This window comes from Hemibagrus wyckioides, linkage group LG21, assembly GCF_019097595.1.
Source record: "Hemibagrus wyckioides isolate EC202008001 linkage group LG21, SWU_Hwy_1.0, whole genome shotgun sequence".
NCBI classification, from domain to species: Eukaryota; Metazoa; Chordata; class Actinopteri; order Siluriformes; family Bagridae; genus Hemibagrus; species Hemibagrus wyckioides.
This window is the reverse complement of record NC_080730.1, coordinates 17,219,165-17,245,051: the sequence shown is the minus strand read 5'-3', so window position 1 is coordinate 17,245,051 and position 25,887 is coordinate 17,219,165. Positions and strand designations below refer to the sequence as shown.

Here is a 25,887-nt window from a genome sequence, read left to right as displayed (position 1 = left end):
GATAAGAATGAACTCCACCTCAAAGTGCTGGACCAGCTGTTTGGGTTTGACTTGGATCATGAGCTCATATTTGCCAAGCCGGTGCTGAAGGAGCTCCTCGTGCGTAAGTGTGAATGTGACGCTGCTGTTGGCTGCGATGTTCACAGAGACAGAGAACTTCTCCATCTTCCTGCCTGAAGCTCTGAATAAAGAGGCACTGTAACATTAATCAGATGTCATTTCTTATCATTTTGTTAAACATTTAAACTATACAGATTTTTCACTGGTGTGCCACAGGGCTCAGTTCTCATTCCAATTTCTTTTACTCTTTCTCTTGGTGAGGTTATTCTCAATATTTCTATGAATATGTCTACCGTTGTTAATCGGATAAAACCCAAAATGTATTCTTGTTCATGCCAATTGAGATGCATATTGGATCATGGCATGCTATGAATGCATGAACTGTTAAGTTCAAACTTCAAACACAATGAAGTCTGGGTACTCTTTTTTCCCACCTTCTAAAAACATATACATAGGTCCAGATCCACTTCAACCCAGACTATAATTATTATTATTATTATTATTATTATTATTATTATTATTATTATACTCACTTGACAAGACCAGTCTGTCCGGATGACACAGCTGCCTCATACTGCTTCTTGGCCTTTTCTTTTTCTTTAACATTTCCTACATATGTTTTTCCATCAATCTCCCTGAAATGTAAATATTGCAATATTAGGTTACAAAACAATGACCATAATAAAACCAAATAAAATAATCATAATTTAAATCTCAAGTCTGTGAGTTGAAAGAGATAGCTGTGGTATATTTCATAATGTACCTAATTCACCTAATTAAGATAAAAGTTAGCATATGGATTTCTTTTTATTTATTTCAAGCCAGAATAGACAACAGAAGCTAACACCTCTCTTGTTCTCACCTCAGTAGTGTTCACACTTCGTTTCTGTTAGGAGACAATCGAAGAGAATGGAATTGGAATTAATATAATAACCCTAAATTGTAGTAACTAGGTAACTAGGTTAATCAGAAGAAATTAAAATGTCTGACTAGCAAAGTGCAAAATAGTGGTTTTACAATAGGTTTATTTGCTAAATTTATATAATTTTATTTAATTCAAAAGAAGCACAATACCTTTATGACTTTGCCGGGATTGCCGTCACTTTCCTATGGAAGCAGACAAGTTTTAATTTTAATCTCTGAAGCTCTCATAGTATGAAATATACAAGTGGGGTCCAAAAGACTAAGAACACAAGTTTTTTGAATACGTTATTAACCATAACTTAAATGATTAAATCATTATTGCTTCTGATGATTCTGATAATCAAATAAAAGGAGTTAATATTGTCAATTTCATACATTTGCAATTGTGCAACACCTTGAATATTGACTAATCAAAGCCTCACACATTTTCACTCGAGTCTCAGACATTTGGACCCAACTACACTGTATATGCTAATGACACACACTCCAATTTCACTAAATGAGTGACTTGAATGACTCCAGTACCTGTTGCTTCATCTTCTTTCTTAAATTCTTGTTTAAATTGGCAGAGAAATTTGCACTTTATTAATAATTTTATTAGTTAATAAGTGGTATTAGTGAATAGCACACATTGCCCATATTTGTGTTTATGTGGAAGCTGTTTGTGGAAACCTTCTAATTCCATGGTCTTTCCTGATGTTTATTTCTTTCTACATTGTATGATGTAGAAAGGCTTACAATGCTGAAGGCGGCCGAAATACACAATAATGTCCTTTGAACAGTTGATATTGAGATATGTCCGCTACTTACGCTCTGTAAAGCCTTCATAACGGCTCTAATCTGAGGTGCTGTTAATTGGTGATTTCTGAGCCTGGCAACTCTAAATGAATTTCTCCACTGCAGCAGAGGTAAGTTTTGGTCTTGCTTTACTGGGATGGTCTTCATGTGAGCCAGTTTCATCATGGTGCTTGATGGGTTTTGCAAATGCACTTGACAATACTGTTCTTGCAAGAACTATTCCAGAACACCTGACCTTCGTGTCTTAAAATAACAACTGACTGTTGTTTTTTGTCATTACATATGGATTACTTAAGTCCATGTGTGTTATTTCATAGTTTTGAAATCTCCAGTATTGTTCTAGAATGTAGAAAATAAATCCATAAACAAAAAACACTGAATTAAAAGGTGTGTCCAAACTTTTGACTGGTAGTGTATGTATAGATATAAAACAGAGACAAAAAACAGATTTAATCTGGAAAGTAACCAGAAGTTTAATCAGAAACAAATGTGTACAAAGTTCTCTCAGTGTTTGTTAGAAGACGAAAATCCTGTTATACTGGTTCATGATCAGATAATTTTCCTATTCCAAAAAACACATAATACTTTCATTTGTTCATAACCAGTATTGAAAAGGTGGAAAAGATATAAAATATGTCTACAGTCCATTCAGGTTTTTTGAAGTTGATTCTTTTACTTCTCTTCTCCTTTTCCCTCTGAGACAGTTGTAAAGAGGCCAGAGACGATATAGTCTCTGAGAACTCCATCGATCAGCCCAGCGCCATTATTATGAATGAACCAACAAGGCACATTTTCTCCATTCTTCACATCCTTTCTGAAGTCCCTCTGCCAGCCCCTGGAGTTGTACAGCACACAATGATTTTATTAAAATCAACCCATTTAGACAAAAGTCTTTCTGTTCACAGTATATAATGGGATATGTTCTTTTGCTAGAGTGTTTTTTTATTTACCTGGTCACTGTGAGACTGTGGCCCTTCACAAACATGGTGGCATCTGGTTTGTCTGGATCCTTTCCTTGAAACACATCACTAACCTCATATGTTACACCGTGGAAAAATTGTCCTGCAAGAAGGCAACACTGAATATAAATCACCATTAAAGATAACTGAATAGATAAATATAGTAATCCCAATAGTTATGGTTAAAATACAAAGTTAAAATACAATTTCATTAGTAATACACAGAAAACCTTACACTGAAAACCAGACCTTCACTGTGTTGCTCTTGTGTCGCAAGATCTCACAAGTGAAACATGATCATCATGGAGTAGCCTTTTTTAACAATTAGTTGAATAAGAAGTGAATGTAATTTTACATTTTGCTTTAATCAGTGGGTTGCAATGCCACAATGAAATGCAGTCATAGTCCAATCAGAGCCCTGCTAGTTTTAATCAGTAAAGCAGAGATGGAGATGTTGCCATCCATGCTTCACTGCATCAGTAGTGGGTTGCCATGATGAAGGTTGGGGTCCAAGTTGTATATTGTACTGCTTGTTGAACTCTTAATCATTAAGTGTTTCAGAATTTGTACTAAAGTATAATATCAATATTATTATACAGCAACTATACATCACTGTGATTATCTTTGCTCCACATTCTTTCTAGTTAAATAGTTAAACAGACATCATAGTCTAATTCCTATTGTTCGACAACACCTACTCAAAAGTGGAGGTCTCATGGCTATTAAGCTCAAAACAAAAGTCAGCTTTCCTCACTTCTGCATTTCTACAATCACTCTTCATGTCATTTAGTTGAAGTCCAATCCTACATATGCAAAAAAATTATATTTCTGATAATTCAAGGTTAATATATTTTTGTTGCAATTACCAAGTAGTCCATGGACTCTTTGTGAAAGATGGTGGCTGTCCAGGTTGTAAAATCCCAGGTAGTCTTGGTGGTAAGGATGCAGCTTCCATACTTTGTGCAATACAATAATAAACTTCAGCGTGTCCTTCAGTGTCACTGTGAGGCTTTGATCCTTGGATACCTCAAGGTCCATGCTGGAGAAGGGAAAAGGTAAGTCTTTAAGGGCTTTAAACACCAGAGTCAGTGTTTCCGCTAATGTAACATGTGAATGGATGAAATACATTGTTCTATCTGTGGATATTTCACTCACTTTATACCCTTGACATGAGATGTTTGAGACCATTGAAGATGTTCTTGCTTGCCCTGCTCAGACACAATGATCTTTTGGGTCGTCACCATTAATCTGATCTTGAATTTCTCATGAACAATCCCAAATTGACCAAAGTAGGTATGTTGTTTGCTCCCAGGCTCCACCATCTTGTCTCCAATGGTTTTCCCATTCACCACCAATCCTGCGGATTTAGAATCAAGTGAATATAAGTGGAAAATTTGAATGTCCAGTTATCTCCATTTTGGCAAATTTGGTAAAACGTATTCATAGAGCAGACCTGAGACTGGATCTTTCACCAAGTTGAAGATGGTGCCTGGTTTATCATCAGTGTTGAAGCACAGAGCATCATTCCAGTCTGGCAACTCAATGATGAAGTGTGGATCTCCATCAACAGCCACAGCTTCATTATCTAGCAAAACAAACTTGATTTATACTTTTTGGTCATTAAACAAAATCTTAATATTTATGACTACATATCATGAATATCTCACCCATTAGACCCATTAGACCCATGTTACCCATGGGACCCATTAGACCAGCTCCATGCCCAGTACCGGTTAGATATGAGCTGCTTAAGGATAGAGGTCTACTATACCCTACACGGCCAGAGGCTAGAAGTAGAAATATTGTTTTATAGCAATTTTTACACTTGACAATTTGGACAAATTAACTGTAATTATCTAGCTAAATATCTATGTTACCTGGTGCTGCAATGTCTCTCCTTTCATCTGTGAGTGAAACGAAAAGACACACCCTGTCATTATGTAGCTGCAGCAACGTGACACTCATATTTAACATGTGTTTTAAATGGATACAAATACAGATACAAACAGAAGGAGCACTATTTTTTAAATATCATATTTAATAGTCTGGAGAAGTATTCTGTTGTAATAAGACATTTCATTCATACCTTCTGTCAGTTTGTCGGCAATTAATGCATCTTTTGACGTATCATTAGTTTCTGGCTTAGTGACCACCATGGAGGTGAGCGGCGTGACGAAATTGTACTTAAGCGAGAGGTCCAGTGCTTCAGCAGTGACATTTTCACATTCTTTGGGTATACATGTGTCTCTATCAGGGTATAAAGTTGTTGTTATTATTATTATTATTATTATTATTATTATCATTCTTTTAAAATGTAGTGTCAGATTTGCAGTATGAAGTTACTTTTGGAATATTGGAAAATATTCTATTTAATTTAATTCTATTTTATTTGTATAGCACTTTTAACCATAGACATTGTCACCTAGCAGCTTTATAGAAATATATAAATTCAGGAAATAAGTTCAAAATTTTAGATTTAAATTTATCCCTAATGAGTGTGCCAGAGGTGACAATGTGCAGGAAAAACTCCCTCAGACAACATTAGGGAAAAAATGTCTTGAAATCATACGTACTGCTTGTTCAAGAGTTGTTGGATGGTCAAATATGCCCAGAGACGTTCAGTGAAGTCTCCAAAGATGTATTCTTGCTCAGGAAACGTCATCACCCATTCCCCAGCATTGGTCCCACCCTGGACTACAAAAGGCTGATCTAGCTAAATTCAAACAAAAAGCCATCAATGCAATTATATTCTTTGAAAATCAGATGTACATTTCTTTTCCAATTTAATTTTGAATTCTCTCACCATTTGAGCTGACACCTCAACATTAAACGTGTTTTGTTGAGAGTCGTTTAGTCGGCCAGCTACTACAATCTCGGAGCCACTAAAGAATTGACTGAAATGGTTGGTAGTCACGGAATTCTCCATGCTGTCTGGATAATGCAGATTCACTTCTAAGAGCAGTGGAATTGCCACCTCTCCATAAAAACCCTTTGGAATGAAAGGTCACAGTTCTGGTTTTGGCTATTCTTTGAATGTGCTGACATTTGCACACACAACAAATAGAACAAAGCAATCTACTTAAAAGTACCTGCAATTGTAGTGCAGCATCTGAGGCTTCGTAGATCCTCCGACTGAAACCGTCGTTCTGGTGGGCCATCGCATCCAGAAAGCCATAGTATACATCATAGCCAAAGCCCAAACAGAAAAGGCTAATATTTCCTCCAATAGCATTATGGACATTGTCTTGGATCACAGATGTATTTGTCTCGCCTGCATGGAAGGTAAAAATTTGGTGTTGTAGAACATCAGTCCAACTATAGTCATAGTGATGCCAATTACTAGACTATTGTGGGCCAAAAATAATGTAGCTGATATAAGACTTTCAATTTTAGACCAACATTTTGGTCCATATCTTACTAGAGATATGGTCTTATCAGGCGGTTGTTTTCTAGCAGGGAGAGTTGGATGACATCATTGCCATCATGTCATCATGGTGGTATGTAGGCCAGATGGAAATAGGAAGCATTTTCTTTTCTTCACTCATAAACTACATGGGAAGTGACTTGTCTAATTCCAGGTCACATTGTCTTTTCAAACAACCAGATCCGTAGCAATTTCAATCATATGCTGCAGTGTTGAATTCTTAAATCCGATTGGATTGATAGTGAAGATTAATTTTCTCTAGCAGCAACTCAGGCAGCAGCAAGTGCTCATTCTAATATGCTAATGTTTCTATAGCAACAACTAATTCTCAAGGACTTTAGGGAAGGAGTCGACAGTGTCAGTGTCTTCGAAATACTTTCATATACTTTCACTTTCGTTTTGTGTTAATGTGATTAATTTTTTGTGTTATTTACTTTAAGATAGAGGATGTGAATGAATAATGACTGAATGAATGAATGAACTGCTACATGTAAATTTGACTTTAAACATCTACAAAAGTACAAGATATTATTCTTTAATCATTAAACAAATAAAATGGCCGGCTGTGATTTGTTGGAAAATAATCAAATTTGGCAACTCATGATGCACCTTCATAAATAAACATTAATCCTCTGGACCAGACATACCAGTAGTTGGGTCTCCATCAGTTAGGAGGATGATCATGGAGGGGCTGTTGTCTGGCAGGGAGTTGTTTCTCTTGGCTGTATTCAGCATGTCAACAGCTTGTAAAACAGCTCCATTGATATCGGTCACTTAAAAACAAATTGTAAACATACATACTATTTGTACAGATGAGTCTAGAGTAGGTCTTTTTTTTATTACATCTTAAACCCTACACTGGTGTAGAGATTTTTTCAAAACAATGACCAATGCAAAGACTTAAAAGGAAATTAATATGAAAAAAAAAAAATTCCATCAGTATTTCCAGGACCATTGTCATACTTTTACACGTTAACACTTACGGCTTCTTGCTGCTACACTTTTGACATATTCCTTTGCTTCTTGTATATTTTCGTTTGTAGCTTTGCTCAATGACGGTCTCCATGATTCAATCTCATCATCAAATATGACCAGGCCAAAGTGGTCTTCCTCATAGAGATCATCTAGAATGGTTAAGAGTGCCTCTCGAGTCTACACACAAAAACGACAACAATGATAATGACAACAGAACTGTCCATAGTTCAAAAATAATAAGGCAACAATAACAAATGCTAAGTAGTCCTGCATTGTTGTTGAGTTTTACATCAATCCGCTATCTGTGTTTAGCTTACTTGTTTCATTTTTCTTCCCATCATGGAGCCGCTCCTGTCAATGACAAACACTACATTCTTTGGCAATTGTTGCAAATCATGTGGGGCAAAGAAATGCACAAAGTATCCGTTCACGATCTGAAACCGAAAATGTCAGAAAATGAGAACTACATAGATTTCTTCCTGAGATATTTTTTTCAAAAGTGACTGAGACTTGAACCTGAATATCACCCAGTTTCTTTTCACGTTTGACATCGTATGTGATGGTGAAATCCCCGTCTATCAGAGTACCATCACAGTCTGGGCATTTCCTCTGCTGGTCCAGAGTTGGAGAGAAGGACACATGTGCCTGGAAAAGAGGATCATGTGAGAGGAAAATAGCTGAAAATATTTCCTTTTGAAGAAAGGAAAGTCTGTGCTGTGGACAAAATCACCCTTCTAAATACAGCCAAGTTCACTAGAAGACTTTAGAAACCAAAGATTTCAATTTTTTTTATAGGCACACTGTAGTCTATTGTGAATATCTACTAAATTTTGTGCCTATATGTACAGTATTTCTGTTAAAATTTGGAGATTTCTTTACAAAAAAAATGACAATTTTTCTAGACATGATATGCATCATGATACATTAGGTATATTGCATACATATTCTAGGAAATTTCTGAAAAAAAAAATCCTAAAACGATTTAATAAAAACAAAATATAACAAATATTAACTAAATAAAACTAAATAAAATTTGATGATGCTTTTATTTTACAAAATGTACAACTCTTTTTGTACAGAACATTGGCAAATCTGTTCCCAGTGTTTGATTTAAAAAAGAAAGAAAGAAATAATTTAAAAATATATCTCAGAAAAGCGGTAGTGACATTACCTAATAACAATCTTGATATCATTTTATTCCATTCTCCAGCCATACTATGCAAATTTAGTCATGAGATTTAAGATTTCTCTCTTTAATCCTGATTTGAAAACCCACTTAATGCCTTATCATCATATTTAATAAGCAATATATTACCAACCAAGTGGCTTCCCAAAACGTCTTTAAATAACACCCTTACCTTTTTATCAGTGACTTCTTGCTTCACTAGAGGCAGCAAGTCGTTGGTGATGAACGTGACATTAGTGTCCAGACTTGTGATGCCCTGGGGCTCATAGATGGTAGCAACAATCTGTGGGTGTGAGTGTGTATATTTAACGACTCCAACATGAATTAAAGTGAAGGAAATTTAAGGAAACACAAATTTGTACTCCACCTCAAAGTGCTGGACCAGCTGTTTGGGTTTGACTCGGATCATGAGCTCATATTTGCCAAGCCGGCGCTGAAGGAGCTCCTCGTAGGTAAGTGTGAATGTGACGCTGCTGTTGGCTGCGATGTTCACAGAGACAGAGAACTTCTCCATCTTCCTGCCTGAAGCTCTGGGGAAAATTGTATTATTTTACCTAAAAGTATGCAAAGTGGGTGGAAGCAAAAAAAAAGCTCTTGTCTTCTATTATATATTGTATATACTGGATGTGAAGTTTTAAACCAATTTACTTAGAAATATGTAACTGAAACCAGTGACTTTCGGGTTTGATAATAATTCAAATATAATTATTATATAAATATATAAATATAATAATTCTGGTAATTATTTCTGTGAATTTGTAAATCTTTCTAATGTTGTGTCTAATCAAACAATAATGTGTCTAATAAACAATAATGAAGCATAAAGTGTTAATAATAATCATGTTAGAATTCATTATAAAGGCATATGATGTGCTTACTTTACTAGTCCAGCTGTTTGCCCAGAGGACACCGCCGTCTCATACTTCTTCTTGGCCTTCTCTTTCTCTTTAACCTCTCCTACATATGTCTTTCCATCAATCTCCCTGAAACAAATAAACATAACAGAAAGCACAAAATATCAACTATGCATCAAAAACGTCTGCAAAGATTTAAAGTACTTAAACCTTAAAATGGAAATGAAATAAAATAAAAACATAGAATATCTGTTAGGAATAGATTTGAAACAATGGTCTCTACTGTGGATTCGTGAGTCAGTTTCATTATGACTCATGATTCCTTTACTAGGAGCAGATTTTTTAGGCAGTAAAACCAGCCCATGACTGACATGCTGAAGTTGGTGATGAAGGCCTTCTTGGGCAACTCCACCTCGAAGTAGACTTCCTGTGAAACGTTGGCCTTGTTCAGAGCCGTGGACGTCATGACCGTGTGGGCGAATCGAGACGTCACTATGCATTCAATCTTCACTTTCTGCATCTCGATCTAAGATAAAAAAAATATTAACCACCTTTTGTTTAACAATATCAGGTCATTAAACTGAACTAAAGCAGGAAATAATATTTTTGGTGTTGAATTACAGAATTATATATAGACATACAGTATATATGATAGTTTCTTACCTCATGACTCCGTAGGTTTGGCTTCTGTGTGAATAAACAGGAAATAAATCTGTTATCAATATTGTAATCATTTGGCACAATAGTTTATTTATTTCAGTGTCAGGAATAACTTTTTATTGCTTTCTGTATTTATGTATTTAAGATTTGATACATATTTCTATACATAGGTTCTTAGGAATATTCCACTTTAATTAAATTGTACTTTTATTATATTTTTGTACTGTTAGTCTTGAAAAAAGAATACATTTTACCACTATAAATAAATAAATAAATAAATAAATAAATAAATAAATAAATAAATAAATAAAAACATAAATACATATTTAAAATGAACAATTTAATAAAACAAAAGACAAATACTGCACATATTATTATTGTTGTTATTATTATTATTATTATTATTATTATTATTATTATTATTATTATTATTATTATTATTAATGATTGCAGATTTACCTTTTTTTTTTTTTTTACAATTTTTACTCTTTTAAAAAAGAATAAAAAATATAATAATAATAAGGACATCAAGTAAGGATTAACACAATGTTTTTCACATAATTTCATGATTATTATGAATTAATTTAAATGTTTTTATGAGTATTATTTAGTTTTATCTCTCACTGACTGGCCACGTTACTTGAAAGGAGTTTATTTACAATTCAAAAACTGTAAAACATATGATTTATGCTGGATATTACTGTATATTATTTCAACAGATTGCATGTTTGTTCTTAAAATTAAAATCTATTTTGTATTTTTAAGTGTATTTCTCATGATGCTTTGCTCATGCTTGGCATCTTCTCAACCAGCTTGGTAAGGATGTAAGCAGTTGGCTGAGTTCCTCATTGCATCTACATGAGAATGACTTGTTTGGGGAAAACAACTAAGTTTTCAGATGCAGACTATTTTGATTCAGAAATATTTTTTTTCCTGAATAATAACACAACAATTTATATTCATTTCAGTCATAAAGTTTATCTTCAAGATCAAATAAAATATTAATCACATTACCAGCAAATGAAATCTTACCTCTTCATTAACCGCATCATCATTTTCATCATGCTGAAGAAGATTCAGACCAGGCAGCTTGCCCCACGGTTGTGCGTTAGCACCCAGACACACACACACACACACCAGCAGCCCAATCCACACTGTCGACATCATGAATCCTGAGCTCTGCTCTGTGTTTAGTCCTGACTAGAGCAGCTTTTAAATAAGTGTGTTTGTGGGTGTGTGTTTGTGGGTGTGTGTGTGTGTGTGTGTGTGAGAGAGAGAGAGAAAGAGAGAGGGAGGGTGAGAGTGTGTGATGAATAAGGCAGTGTTTCATGTGCAGGAGTTTTGCCAGTGGAACGTGTGGAGTAATACCTCTGTATCTGAAGAAGTACTCGTTGGGCTTTGAAAAGCAGGCGTTCCTGAAAGTCTTTGTGATTCTTGTCAAACGGACACGATATTAAAATAAGGGCATAATGTTGTCAATGTTCTTAAAGCAATACTTTTTTGGGAAGGGGGTGTTGGGGTGGTGCAGAAAATTTTCCCCAATTTATCAAGTGTGTTGATTGGCCTTTTTAGTATTCGTTTTTGTATCCTTTCTTTATAGACTTTCTTAAAAAGGTTGTAGTATGGAGTGCTTTCTGACAGGAAAACACTTTGCTGTAGTTGTTTTTATTTTATATTATTTTATGTGAAAATTGATACTCAAATGCAACTATATAATCAGTGCTACTATACGACACGTGGAAACAAACAATCGATCAATAACTTGATAGAAGAAACTTTTAAGGTTAAGCAATGCATACAATGTGTTATATTACAAGGTTTAACTATTACACACACACACACACTTAAAGACTTGACAAGCAGCTGCATTCATGATTGCTAATTTTTTTCATCTGTAATCTTCTACTAACTTCAGGCCATGTTTTCTCTGAATACCAAATGAGCTGTAACTCTTTCCATCAAATCAGAAAACATTAAACTTATGGTTCTGTTGTCTGTCTCGTTGTATCTCTTTCATTAGACAAGATGTGTTTTAGTCGATATATTTTTAGTTTAGGCATTTTGCCTAGAATGAAACAAGGATGATATAGTAAATAATCCAGCTTGTATTCCAGCTGTATTTCACATGATATGTTAAATGTTAGAGCTGAAAAATATCATCCCAAATGGATCAAATCTAGGAGGTGTTATCACATGACATTACTTTTACTGATAGGTTTCACAAATCTACAGGCTGAGTTAGAAAGAAATCAACCCCAGCTTCGCTTCTCGCTTTTTTTTTTTTTTTACACCATTTAGTATGTTTTTATTCTCATATCCAACGGTGGTGCTATTGTTCTCCAAAATAATCCACCCTAAGACGGTAATAAGAGCTAATTTCCTGATGTTGATGTCAGGGGTGGCAGGTGAGGACCCAAATGCAGAACACAGTCCGAGTTCAAAACTTAGAGTCTTTATTAAGAACGGCACAAAAATGGCAGAGTTCTCAAAAGAAACTGAAAAAAACAGGATACAGCAGGCTGGTAGAATCAGTAAAGGAAACAACCACCTACAGTCCAATAATCCACAATCCAGAGAACAGGTTAAACGTAGGACAGGCAGAGTCATTAACAGCATACAATCCAATAATCCAAAATCCAGAAAGCAGGTTAAATGTAGGACAGGCAGAGTCATTAACAGCATACAATCCACTAATCCAAAATCCAGAAAGCAGGTTAAACGTAGGATAGGCAGAGTCATAAGCAGCATACAGTCCAATAATCCAAATACAGAGAACAGGTTAAACGTAGGACAGGCAGAGTCATTGATTGAAGGAAGGCAGAGACAAACCAGGCAGACAGGAACTGAAGAAAAGGGCAGGATGCTGTCTCAGAAGCTCAAGGCTGACTGAAGAGACCATCTGGCAAGGAGCATGGACTGCTCGCTAGCTTATATAGGACAGAGGAGCATAAAATGGCGGAAACCGGAAATGAGATCGCGAAACCGGAAGTTGCGTCCCGGAACCGGAAGTAGCAACATGGAACCCGGAAATGCATGCCTGACAGTTGATGCCCATAATGTCTCACGACGCCCCTCCTGGTTGATCAGGGTGCTCGCGGTGGAACTAGGAAACAAGGTCGGGATCAAGGATGTGACGTGTGGACACCCAGGAGCGTTCTTCAGGGCCGTAGCCCTCCCAGTCGACAAGATACTGGAGACCTCTACCCCGACGTCTGGAGCGTAGAAGGCGGCGAACTGTATAAACAGGGCCTCCATCAATGACCCGGGCGGGAGGAGGGGGTCTGGTGGAGGGAACCAGCGAACAGGCTTGGACAGGCTTGAGTCTGGAGACATGGAACGTAGGGTGGATGCGAAGGGCCCGGGGAAGCTTGAGTCGGACGGATACTGGATTGAGCACTTTAGAGATTGGGAACGGACCAACAAAGCGAGGAGCGAGCTTCCGACAGGCGACTTTCAGGGGCAGATCCCGAGTGGACAGCCAAACCCGTTGGCCAACATGGTAAGGGGGTGCCGGGTGGCGCTTACGATTGGCCCATCGAGCATAGCTTTTGGATGAGCGGAGAAGCACTAAGCGGGTCCTCCTCCAGACCCGTCGACACCGTTTAACCAGAGCGAGGGCAGAGGGAACCGAGGCCTCTAATTCTTGGGAAGAGAACAGAGGTGGTTGATAGCCGTAAGCAGCCTGGAAAGGGGAGAGGCCTGTGGCTGCCGAGGGAAGAGAGTTGTGGGCATATTCGACCCAAATGAGGTTGGATGACCAGGATGTAGGGTCTTCAGAACAGAGGATTCTGAGCCCAGTCTCCAACTCTTGGTTTAAACGCTCCGTCTGGCTGTTGGTCTGCGGGTGGAAGCCAGATGAAAGGCTAATGGAGGTACCCAGGAGTTGACAGAACTCCTTCCAGAATCTCGAGGTGAACTGTGGCCCCCGGTCAGACACAATATTGCGAGGCAACCCGTGTAAGCGGAAGACATGTAATAGTAGCATCTGGGCAGTCTCCTTGGCGGAGGGAGGCTTGGCCAAGGGCACGAAATGGACCATTTTCGAGAATCGGTCCACCACCGTAAGGATGGTAGTGTGGCCGGCAGAAGGAGGTAGTCCGTTGACAAAGTCCAGGGAGATATGGGACCAAGGTCGTCTGGGGGTCGGAAGGGGGCGCAGGAGCCCGGCTTGTGGGGTCCTGGATGATTTCTGCTGAGCACAGGTGGGGCAGGCTGCCACAAATCTCTGGATATCGTGCTTGAGTGATGGCCACCAGAAACGCTGTTGGAGAGTAGATAAGGTATGGGAAACCCCGGGATGACAAAAGAGGCGGCTGCTGTGGCACCACTGGATGACCTGAGACCTAAGGTGATCAGGGACAAAGAGTCTGTTCCTGGGGCAGTTGCCTGGAATCTGTATCCCTGCGATGGCCTGCTGCACTCTCCTTTCGATCCTCAGATGAAGAGCACGGATGGTTACCGACGAAGGGAGGATGTGTTCGGGAGCTGGGTCATCCTCATCGGGGGTGAATAGTCGTGAAAGGGCGTCCGGTTTACCATTCTTAGAACCAGGGCGGAATGAGAGGGTGAAGTTAAAACGCCCAAAGAACAGCCCCCAACGAGCCTGTCGAGGATTGAGTCGTTTGGCTGTCTGAAGGTATTCAAGATTTCTGTGGTCAGTCCGTACAATGAAAGGCTGCTCAGTGCCCTCCAACCAGTGGCGCCACTCCTCCAGGGCCAGTTTCACAGCCAGAAGCTCCCGTTCACCGATGGCATACTTCTGTTCAGCTGGGGAAAGGCAGTGAGAGAAAAAGGCACAGGGGTGGAGACGATTGTCCTTAGAAGCCCTTTGAGACAGGACGGCCCCCACCCCACAGTCAGATGCATCCACCTCCACCACAAACTGGTGCGATGGGTCCGGAAGTATCAGGACAGGAGCAGTAGTGAAGAGCTTCTTAAGTTGGGCAAAGGCTAGCTCAGCCTCTGGAGTCCATGAAAAGGGGTGTAGCGAGGAAGTGAGTCAGTGCAGGGGTGCCGCAACAGCACTGTAACCTCTGATGAACTTCCGGTAGAAATTAGCGAACCCCAGGAAACGCTGGAGCTGCTTACGGCTTTCAGGGCACTGCCAGTCCCTCACAGCCTCCACCCGCCTGGGATCCATCTGTATGCTACCGGCCGAGAGTACGAAACCCAAAAACATGGTGCTGGAGGTGTGGAATTCACACTTCTCGGCTTTCACATACAGATGGTTCTGAAGCAGGCGACGGAGCACCGACCGGACACGGTGAACATGCTCCTCTAGGGAGTGGGAGAAGATGAGGATGTCATCCAAGTACACAAAGACAAACTGGTTTAGGAAGTCCCGGAGGATGTCGTTGACCAGGGCTTGAAATACAGCAGGGGCATTAGTGAGCCCGAACGGCATTACCAGATATTCATAATGGCCTGTTGGGGTGTTAAATGCAGTCTTCCATTCGTCACCCTCTCGAATACGCACCAGATGATAGGCGTTGCAGAGATCGAGTTTGGTGAAGACAGTGGCTCCCTGGAGGAGTTCGAAAGCGGTAGACATGAGGGGTAATGGATAACTGTTCTTGGTGGTAATGGCATTAAGCCCACGGTAGTCGATGCATGGACGCAAGGACCCATCCTTCTTCCCTACAAAGAAGAACCCAGCCCCAGCAGGTGAGGAAGATGGACGAATGATCCCGGCCGCGAGGGAATCTTGAATATATTGGGTCATAGCCTCTCTTTCGGGTCCCGAAAGCTGGTAGAGCCGACCCCGAGGAGGGGTAGTGCCAGGCAGGAGGTCAATAGCACAGTCATATGGGCGATGAGGGGGTAAAGAGGAGGCTCTGACCTTGCTGAATGCCATCCCCAGGTCATAATAATCGGAGGGTACTGAGCTGAGGTCAGGGGGTGGTTCGTCCATGTCAGACACCTTGGTAGGAGGTACAGATCCTAGGCAATGGGCTAGGCAGTAGGTCCCCCAATCCAGAATACGGCCGCTGGTCCAGTCCACGTGAGGATTGTGCTTCCGGAGCCATGGAAAGCCCAACATAACAGGGGCAAATGGTGAAGGGATCAGAAGAAAAGACAACCACTCTTGGTGATGTTCAGAGATGGTGACAAGCAAGGGTTTAGTGCGTTGAGAGGCATGATGGAGGACGTGGCCGTCCAAGGCCCGAACTTGGAGGGGCGAGAACAGAGGCACCGTCTCAAGGCCTAGTTGTTTAGCCAGGTCTTGATTCATAAATTCAGAGTCGGCTCCGGAGTCCACAAAGGCAGATAGGTCATAGCCCCGCTGGTCAACTGAGATGTGGATCTTGAGCAGTGGCTTGGAAGGGACTGATGGTCGTAGACTCGCCGCTGGCCCCTCTTTCAGCGACAAGCCCGGCCTTTTACTGGACAGGAAGCGGCAAAATGTCCAGCCTCTCCACAGTACAGGCATAGTCTTGAGGCCCGATGCCTGTCCTTCTCAGCAGAGGATAAGTGACGACGACCGATCTCCATGGCATGGGAGAGAGGAAGGCTCCTGGATGCAGAGACAGGGAGGGTAGGAGAAGGCGGGGGGCGAGAGACAGTGGGTCGGTAGCTGGGTTGTCCAAGACGTTGGGCTGACCTTTCAGTTTGGTGTTCCCGAATGCGTCGATCGATGCGGGTAGCCAGGGCGATCAGGTCATCGAGGTCGGCTGGTAGCTCCCGGGCAGCGAGCTCATCCTTAATCTCAGAAGCCAGCCCGCAATAGAAGGCATCGTAGAGTGCGGTGGCATTCCACCTGCTGTCGATGGCAAATGTGCAGAAATCCACCGCATATTCCGCCACGGTTAGGCTCCCTTGTGAGGCTTCAAAGAGGGAGCGTGCCGCATCCTGCTGAGGAGCTGAGGTGTCAAAGACCTTGCGGAGTTCATTGGAAAAAGACTCAAAGGAGGAGCAGAGTACAGACTGACGTTCCCACTCGGCGGTTGCCCAGAGCTTGGCCTTGCCTGACAACAGGGAGATGACATAGGCTACCTTGGAGCGGTCTGATGGGAAGGAAGAGGGTTGAAGTTCAAATATCACTGAGCATTGCATCAGAAATGCACGGCATAGTCCTGGTTCACCGGAGAAGCGCTCGGGGTAAGGCAGGTGTGGCTCCTGAAGATGACCTGGTGAGCTCGTGGGTGTCGTTGTCGCCGAGGGAGCTGAAGAGGGTGGAGTGACTGAAAGCTGATTCCTGCGACGGATCAGTTCGTGTGTAGCCGAGGCAAGATCCTGGAGACGACGTTCGTGAGAGGTGGAGGTCTCAGATAAGGAGCTTAGAAGGGCTTGCATGTTCTGTGGCTCTGCTGGGTCCATGTTGGCCAGATGGTACTGTCAGGGGTGGCAGGTGAGGACCCAAATGCAGAACACAGTCCGAGTTCAAAACTTAGAGTCTTTATTAAGAACGGCACAAAAATGGCAGAGTTCTCAAAAGAAACTGAAAAAACCAGGATACAGCAGGCTGGTAGAATCAATCAGTCCAATAATCCACAATACAGAGAACAGGTTAAACGTAGGACAGGCAGAGTCATTAACAGCATACAATCCAATAATCCAAAATCCAGAAAGAAGGTTAAACGTAGGATAGGCAGAGTCATAAGCAGCATACAGTCCAATAATCCAAATACAGAGAACAGGTTAAACGTAGGACAGGCAGAGTCATTGATTGAAGGAAGGCAGAGACAAACCAGGCAGACAGGAACTGAAGAAAAGGGCAGGATGCTGTCTCAGAAGCTCAAGGCTGACTGAAGAGACCATCTGGCAAGGAGCATGGACTGCTCGCTAGCTTATATAGGACAGAGGAGCATAAAATGGCGGAAACCGGAAATGAGATCGCGAAACCGGAAGTTGCGTCCTGGAACCGGAAGTAGCAACATGGAACCCGGAAATGCATGCCTGACAGTTGATGCCCATAATGAAACTTTAAACGTTTTAGATCTACTATATATTATCATCTGAATAACTTTTAATGTACAATTCATACCTGGATTCATGATTTAAGAAATTACAAACTGCCTCAACCCAGATTCCACTCCTTGGTCCACATCAGAAAGAGCTCATTCCCAAAAAAGTTTACATACCATAGAGGGATGTTTAAGTCAATCCAATTTAGTTTTATTTGTATAGCGCTTTTAACAATGAACATTGTCTCAAAGCAGCCTTTCCAAACATTTAGAACACTTAATCTAATCAATTATTAGTATGGGAGCAGCAGCAGGACATCAAGGATCATCACTGAATGAAAGGGTATACGAGACCATGATTACCATTAGAACAATAGTATCAGCTGACCATTTGGGTGTTAACACCTGTAACAATACGAAGTGACCATGATTAACATTTAAAAACATCTGGCTAGACGATAATGTCACCCGGCCACTCAGTTCTCACACTCAATTTACATTTAAAGCAAAACCCAACTAAATTACAACCAGGAAGCATAGTATAAAATGTTTTCTATCAGGATTTATCCTGCATCCATTTTGGCTCCGAAGAACCCAAAATACTTCAAGCATTCTGTTACTGCTACACTGAAATAAACTTCTTCTTCATTAAGATCCTCGCAGCACTCGTCTTTTTATTTTCTTAAAATAAAATTTTTGCTTTAAGGTAGTAAATAACTCGATGTGGTTTGTGATAATGTATGCCACAAACAAATGTTACTCAAATTAACTCGTCTACATTTGGTGAAGCTGAACTATTGATTTCGTGAATTACATCATACCGAACAAATCGGTTTAGCTCCTGATTGACAATGGTTTAATCCGGAGGTCCCAAGGGTGTTTTGATATCAGTTGCTGTAAAGTTCGAAGCTATAATCATGTAAACACATGGTTGAGGGACAAGAAATATACCTCTCAGAGCTGGCCCATGATTTCCTGTTTCCTGCATTAAGTACAGAGTCTGTTTTGATATGTTAAAGTAAAATCAGTGACTCATGAGGATGTGTACACACCTGGAACAGAATTTTTTTTTTTTTTTTTGTTTGCTAGAACTGTTTCAACAGGTCTACTTATTTATCAGAGAAAAAAATTTTAATTCCTGGCAGTTTCACTCTGAATACAGCTTCCAAGAAGGAGAGGGCGGAAATCAATGGGTTTGCCTGTGTGGGTTGTGCAACTATGGCATTCTGGCTTGATCTCAGCCTGGCTGGTGTGTGTGTGTGTGTGTGTGTGTGTGTGTTTGTCTTTGCCCACTCCTCCCTCTTTAACAGGAGTCTGAAGTCTGAAGTCACCTATGAAGTCATGTTCAGATGAAAAATGTTAAGTAGCGTAAATGAGGAAAATCTCTCAAATATCCAAACTCTTCAAGCCGACAGCAAGCTGCCCAATCCACTTTATTTTTCTGTGCGTCCATAGTATATTTTGGCAAACCCAGAAACAAGCAAATAAAGCTTCTATTTCCATTTCAGCCTCAGTCATTTTTTCTTCTCCTGCTCTCTTCCTCTCACTGGCTCTCTCGACAGATTTCACCTTAACACAAAGCAAATACATTACAGGCCAACAACCTTATTCAATTTCTATCAAGCTTTTTTTAATATTTGATGGTAAACCTGTTGCGTTTGAGTAGAAAAAAAAATATTAGTGTATGGCTACAATATTACAAAGGAGCCTTTATGCCTACAGTATACACTTGGACGCTCTAAGTTTCCTCTAAAGGGAAAAAAAAAATCACAGAAGCACATGGAGTACAGCTTTTATTTGTTTCTTACAGTGTCTAATCTTTAATCTGATTCAAGCTACTGACTGTATCCCAGCTGTCGCTCTGCACAACTTAACTTCCTAAACTCTACCTCATTCAATGAGCAGGTATTATTTGAATGGTGATCATCACTACAGTGCCACTGCCATGGTACTGGTATGAAAGTGTTGCTTGATATTTTAAACACCTCAGTGTCACAGGTAGAGTGAGAAACAGTTCACAGAGCAGGAATTTCCACCTGAGAGCTGTGATGGTCAGAAATCCACACTTTTACTATTATGATCAAAAGGGGCCGGTTGTTTATTAGTATCGAGAATGAAGACTAAATCAGGGGAGCTGATTTCCTGTCAGCTGAAATCCTCCCATTTATTGAATAGATTTCCATTGCTTATGAAGTCCTAAAGAGTGTGCTGTGCTGATCCCAGGCTTTAGCCTCTATCTCTATCTGTACAGCAACAAGGTGAGCATATGTGTGTGTCTGTGTCTAATAAAATACACAAAAATTATAGGGTGTAAAAAAAACAGAAGAAGAAATAAATGCCCTGCTGATGCTTTTCGAATGATGGAAGGAGTCTGGCAAACTAGGCTACAGTCAGTAAACATCTACAGCTACATCATAGTATTACAGTGTTTTGCATTAATCCCCACCTTAAACTCTTTCACATTGCAACCTGGAACTGAAATATACTTTTTAGACAACATTGTGACACCATGGTTAATTAGACAAGTAAGCTTTAGCTTGTTTGCAGAAGTATTCACCCCCTGTGTGTCTGTAAATTGGATGCAATTATAGCTACAAATCTTCTGCATCTGGATCCTGATTTGTTTGCTACTTTTTTGTAAGCAAAATTGTTCAAGCTCTGTCAAATCAGTCAGAATTTTCCGTTCTTGTCATTTAAATTGAATTCTTTATTTTATTTGTTTATTTATTTTATTTTATTTTTTAGGGGGGAATACTTGTTTTAGATCTAAATACTACATATTTATTATTTGTTACTTAATACTGTATTTTTCTTTGGGTGCTATGGTAACAGACCAGACAATTCTGCAAAATATATGACTCATTTTCCATTTGCTCTGTTTTTGTCCCAGCCCCTAGAGTTCACAGTGTGTTTAGTGTCACTAGAATTAGCTGGTGTATGTTGGCGTACATCCGTGCTTTTTCAGGAAGTGTGGGAATATTTAAACAGTAACTCATTCATTCTCTCATCTGCACTTAGCAGTGTGTGTGTATGTGTGTGTGAACGAGATCTTGTTGGTGTGCTTGGCCTCTTTAGCTGTGATTAAATGCCTGCGGCATGTCCCCCCCATGGGCCGAGGGCAAGTGTGTTGACCCCGATCGTGTCGGAAGTTCAGGAGTTGAGCTGGATTTGAGTCGGAGGCTTCGCAGCGACCCTCAGGCTGCTCTGACTGAGACCTAATAACTAATAACAGATGTGTCTCTAAGTGTGAAGATAGAGATATGATGAGGTAGATCTGTGTGTGGTTCCTTGTCTTTTTTCTCTCGGTTTTATTGCAGTGACAGTTTTACATGCTGTAATTATCAAAGGGAAATGCAAAATTTCTTGTAAAAATATTACACTGAAAATGTCTTCAATCTCAAAAAAAAACTTGTTAAAGTTAAACATGTTAAAAATCGTTTAGATTATAATGAAATTCCAATTGTATATGTTTAACAGATTACTCTGCCATTGTATTCATGCTACTTTAGGTATGCTAAACTGGTAACTAAGTGTGCTATTTATCTTAGCAACATTAGCCTCAAGTAGTAACTTCAGGTCAAACAGCAAATAAGTCTTTCTTATTTTCCAAATAAGGAAAATTAAGCAATCAGAGTTTTTCGGCAGAAAATCGGTGTAGTTTCATAATTTGTCCACAAGATGGTGGCAAAGTTACCATTACTGTGTAGCGCTGTTGTCCACTAGATGGCGACAAAACCTAGAAAAAATGTCTGAAGGATGAGTTAAGTCGCTTATAACAACGGTGTAATTAGAGGTAACTTTACAAATTTGGGGATGAACAAAAAAAATCTATGACATTTAATTTAGAAAATATATATAACAGTTTTTATTGGACATGAAAATTTTTGGTTTTATGTTTGTTTTCAAAACTTTTCAGAATTTTTACTTTATTGTTTATTATTATTATTATTATTATTATTATTATTTACATTTAAATTACAAAACTATCAAGTAAATTTTATTCAGTGGTTTTATCCACCATTTTTGTGGATCCTGGTATAGCAGTTATAAAATTTATGTGCTTTTATAAATATCATGCATATGAAAAAGTAATGTCTTAATTTATTATAATTCACTGCTACAAAATTCATTTTTTTCTGAAAAGCTTTCTGCTGTATCACTTGGCAGATTTTTCTAAGCTATACATTACAAAATAAATAAAATAGAATTACGTTTCTTCTTCTTGAGCATTAAACTAAGTTTCTTACAATAATTAACTTTATTTACATTTCTGACTTTAAAAAGAAGATTAACTTGTGTTAACTCTATACTGAGAGTATGAACATTTTTTTCTGGAAGTTTTAACACTCAACTTTTTAATTTTAAATAAAACCTGTATCTAACTTGTGAGGAAACAAAACAAAACAAAATGTTGCACTGCCTTCAGAACAGTGATGCTGATGATCTGGGAAAATAATCAACATCAAAATGGATTCTTTTTTTTATCACAGTGTATCTTGAAGTGTTTTATTCCTCACTTTAATTTTACATTAAATTTTAATTTTAAAGTAGTCATGAAGTACAACAGATATTTCACTAACCAGCCTCCTCTCTCTCTTTCTCTCTCTCTCTCTCTCTCTCTGTCTCTCTCTCAATCACTCACTCTTCCTTTTGTTCTCTTTCTCCTTTTTTAAAAATCATGCTCTCACTAAAGCCCTATCTCACTGCTCTCACTCTTTTCCTCCTTATTCTTAGCTCTGCAGTAAGGCACTGTGTGAAAATACAAATCTTTTAAATTTACATAAATCTAAGAGAATATATGCCATACTGTGTTTTAGATTACGCAATACTGAACATAAACAAGTGCAACTTACAGCAAAGAAGCAAACACCAAGAAACAAATCAACTAAGCAGTGCCAATCTTTGACCCAGCAAGTCCCCAAACGTGTCAGAAATTGCCCCCGGTCTGCTCAGTGCGGATCTTTTATTAAGAGTCGTGAGGTGACTGTAATTAGAGCTAAGTGTTGAGCTTCCTTTTTACTTGATTGACCTGTGTGTTCATGAATTATATCATCAACAGTATTTGCCAATTCCTGTTTCAGGTTGTCTGGGTAAAGAAAAAAGGGGCTGTCAGTGTCTGTGTGTGTGTGTGTGTGTGTTTATGTGTGTGTGTGTGTGTGTGTGTGTGTGTGTGAGAAAGAGAGAAAGAGAGAGAGAGAGTAAGTCTGCATACATGCTTTGATGTCTCTTGTCGGAGAAAATTATATGCCTAGATTTAAAATAGCAATACTCTGCCTAAATGTAGTGGTTATCTATCAAAATTATTTAGCTATTGATTAGTAGCTGGCTTTGATTAATGCAAATGTATAACCTTTATAATAATCATGTATAACCTTACAATACTCTTGAAAAACCTTTAATATTAGTGTGCTAGTGTAATAACCACACTGAGACTGGTGAGCAAGAAAGGGGATTTTTAAGGACCCAGAATAAGCACCAAGGTGAAAAGGACAGGGGGCTCTTAGGGCCCAGAATAGGCACCAAGATGAGAGAAGCCAGACAGCCTGGCCGATAAGCTAGACATAGCATAGGCACCAAGATGGAAAAGACAGACAGTGTGGGTGGTAAGCTAGACATAACAGCATCAGAACATCAGTAACTAATAGCAATAAAGCGCAATGAAGCTCAATGGAGCGTGATAGTGGTAAGGCTTACTTAGAATTACTTAGAAATATTGCAATGAAGCGCAATAGTGGTAAGGCTTACTTAGAATTACTTAGGAATAGAAGTGCATTTAAACTTAGAAATAGAAGCGTAAAGGTCAAAGATGACATAGAGAAAAGGAGAAAAGGTCTACTAATTTGTACTAATTTGAAAATTTGTCATCAAGGGGAGGATGACCTCAATTTAGGGGCAGTATTTGGACAAATAAGAAAATAATGGGAAATGGTAAAAGTATGTAAATTAAGGAAGGAGGGATGAAAGTAGCCATACATTGAATATAATGGGAAAGTGCTGGAAATATTTAAATTAGGAAAAGGAGGCGCCATGGGGCGCATGAGGTATAAGTAGAGTAAGTTAAAGTTTTTTTGGGGGTTTAGACCAGTTGCTCTCTTCAGAAATGCATGTGATTGACTGCATGGCTGAATAAAGAAACCTGCTTCTTCTCATCTGCTGACTGAGATCTGCTTTATTTTGACTAAGTTTTTGATAGTTTATTGAGTTCATTCGGTAAGATTATGGAAAGCTAAGAGAAATAGACACAAACTAAAATTCCACCCTGTGATACGTCCACTCGGAGGGGGCTCTGATTTCCGACATATTTATTGGTGCCAAAACCCGGGAATCTTGCGTGGGAAGGCTGACGTGAGTCCGAAACCTGAGCTAGAACCGTGGCTACTACAGGCTACAGATCGCCAGCACTAAAATAGAAAGGTAAGCAGACACCCGTTATACTCAAAGTCTGTGTTAAAACTGTATCTGTAGTCTGAGAAGAGCGGCCCTGGGAAAGGTGTAGGCTGTTGGCCTCATGCCAAGAACTAGAGGGTGGAAGTGAAAGTAAAGAGCAGGTGAGAACAGGCAGAGTGTTTTAGATTTTTTTTTTTTTAGATTTTATATGTGAATAAGTGTGTACAAGAAAATTCCTGCCGGCAGGTGGTACAAGTGAAAATTCCTGCAGGTGGAAATATTTGTCCCTAGATACCGCTGTTGTATATGGAAAACAGGTCTGCAAGGTAGGGATGTCGGTGAGCCACTGCGGAAAACAGTATATTTAGTTTTTGGGAACGCAGGGTGGGACCCGAGGAAATGTGTTAAAAGTGTTAATGTGTTATTAATGTGATATTGTGAATTGTTGTGATATGCCTTTGTTGAGAATGTGTTATTAATGGAGGAAGTGTTGCTGCTAGCAGTGGAGGTTGTTGTGCATTTGGAAATTAATTGTGTTAGGAGAAATAGAAGTAGAAGTAGTGGTGTGGATAATTAGGTGGTTGATGTGAATACTGTGATAAGCAGAAACAGTGAGAAAAAAAGAGGAAAAGAGTAAGTTAGGTAAGTACATATATATATATATATATATATATATATATATATATATATATATATATATATATATATATATATATATATATTTATACAGAGGAAAACCCCATTACATGGAGAGTTGAGGTGAGAAAATTAAAGTGAAAGGTTAGAGAGAGTAGCAGAGGTGTGTGGTGTATGACAGATTTAGCAATGGAAACAAGGGGTTGAGAACACACTTTTGGGATGAAAGAACATACAAAGATAGAGTTGGGGTTCAAAAAAGACAGACGGTACAACAGATCAATGATAAATTGTGTGCATTGATGGCATTTGATAGGTTAGAGACATTGTGTTGGTGATTTCCTGAAATAATTTGGGAATAAATTGGGTGGGAAAAAACAACCTTAAGAACCTATGGAGGCCTCAAGTGCTGAGCCCAATAATGATACTGTGTGCATTGGTGGAATCACCAAAACCCCCACAGACTGTAATTTCAGTGTTTGATTTTATTGATGATTCATACAAAGCAGAGGTGGACAGTAACGAAGTACGTTTACTTGAGTACTGTACTTAAGTACATTTTTGATCTGTACTTTACTTGAGTATTATTTTTTCTGGAAACTTACTTTAACTTCACCACATTTGAATGACAAATATTGTACCTTTTACTCCATTACATTTCCGTCAAGATCACTGAGTAGAAAGTAGTTACGTTAATTGGAGGATGATTTTTTTTTTAAAGCAGGATTTTTTTTTTCTGACCAGTCTGCATTTACAGACCACTTGATACAAATGTGCATGAATGGATACACATACGTAGATGTGTACTTCTTTGTTGGGGGTGGTAGGAGTGTTAAATAAATAAAAATGAAAATGATTTTCATTATACCTGGGGTCAGTTCAGTTGTTTAATTTCTATAGGTTTTGTAACATTCTAAAAGCTCTTAATTCCACTGTCAAATTACACACACACACACACTGGAAGCAGAGAGCAGATTTAGTGCCACTTTAATATAACACAGGTAGGCAGAAGGCAAAACGTAACTCTGGATGTATGCAAAACACAAATGGGCCGGCAAAAATGCAAAAAAGTCAAGCAGACGAAACAGGCAGAATATTATGCTTTTAGGCAAGAGACGAG

The 25,887-nt window shown here is 39.2% G+C and overlaps 1 protein-coding gene and 1 pseudogene across 1 annotated transcript; both read right to left on the bottom strand.

Moving 5' to 3' along the window:
- Positions 1-1,431, bottom strand: part of LOC131342851 (inter-alpha-trypsin inhibitor heavy chain H3-like) — a 29,319-nt pseudogene extending 27,888 nt beyond the window's left edge.
- Positions 1,432-2,226: 795 nt separating this feature from the next.
- On the bottom strand, positions 2,227-11,041 carry LOC131342375 (inter-alpha-trypsin inhibitor heavy chain H3-like). The gene is made up of 21 exons (XM_058373147.1): positions 10,873-11,041; positions 9,844-9,867; positions 9,552-9,706; positions 9,205-9,309; positions 8,694-8,856; positions 8,499-8,609; positions 7,657-7,785; positions 7,458-7,574; positions 7,149-7,317; positions 6,813-6,938; positions 5,831-6,012; positions 5,545-5,730; positions 5,315-5,454; positions 4,828-4,988; positions 4,619-4,645; positions 4,409-4,528; positions 4,195-4,326; positions 3,897-4,098; positions 3,608-3,780; positions 2,733-2,844; positions 2,227-2,617 (listed from the first exon to the last, which is right to left on the bottom strand). Exons 1-21 carry the CDS (start codon positions 11,005-11,007, stop codon positions 2,455-2,457), a joined length of 2,832 nt encoding a protein of 943 aa, XP_058229130.1. The 5' UTR covers positions 11,008-11,041; the 3' UTR covers positions 2,227-2,454.
- Positions 11,042-25,887: the final 14,846 nt, after the last annotated feature.

Bases quoted from the DNA above. Each gene is read 5' to 3' on its own strand.
- LOC131342375 (XM_058373147.1), bottom strand. From the start codon at position 11,007: ATGATGTCGACAGTGTGGATTGGGCTGCTGGTGTGTGTGTGTGTGTGT. The intron at 4,099-4,194 runs GTCTGCTCTATG...CTAAATCCGCAG, and splicing joins GGTGAAAGATCCAGTCTCAG to GATTGGTGGTGAATGGGAAA. The intron at 3,781-3,896 runs GTGAGTGAAATA...TCCCTTCTCCAG, and splicing joins TCTCATGTCAAGGGTATAAA to CATGGACCTTGAGGTATCCA.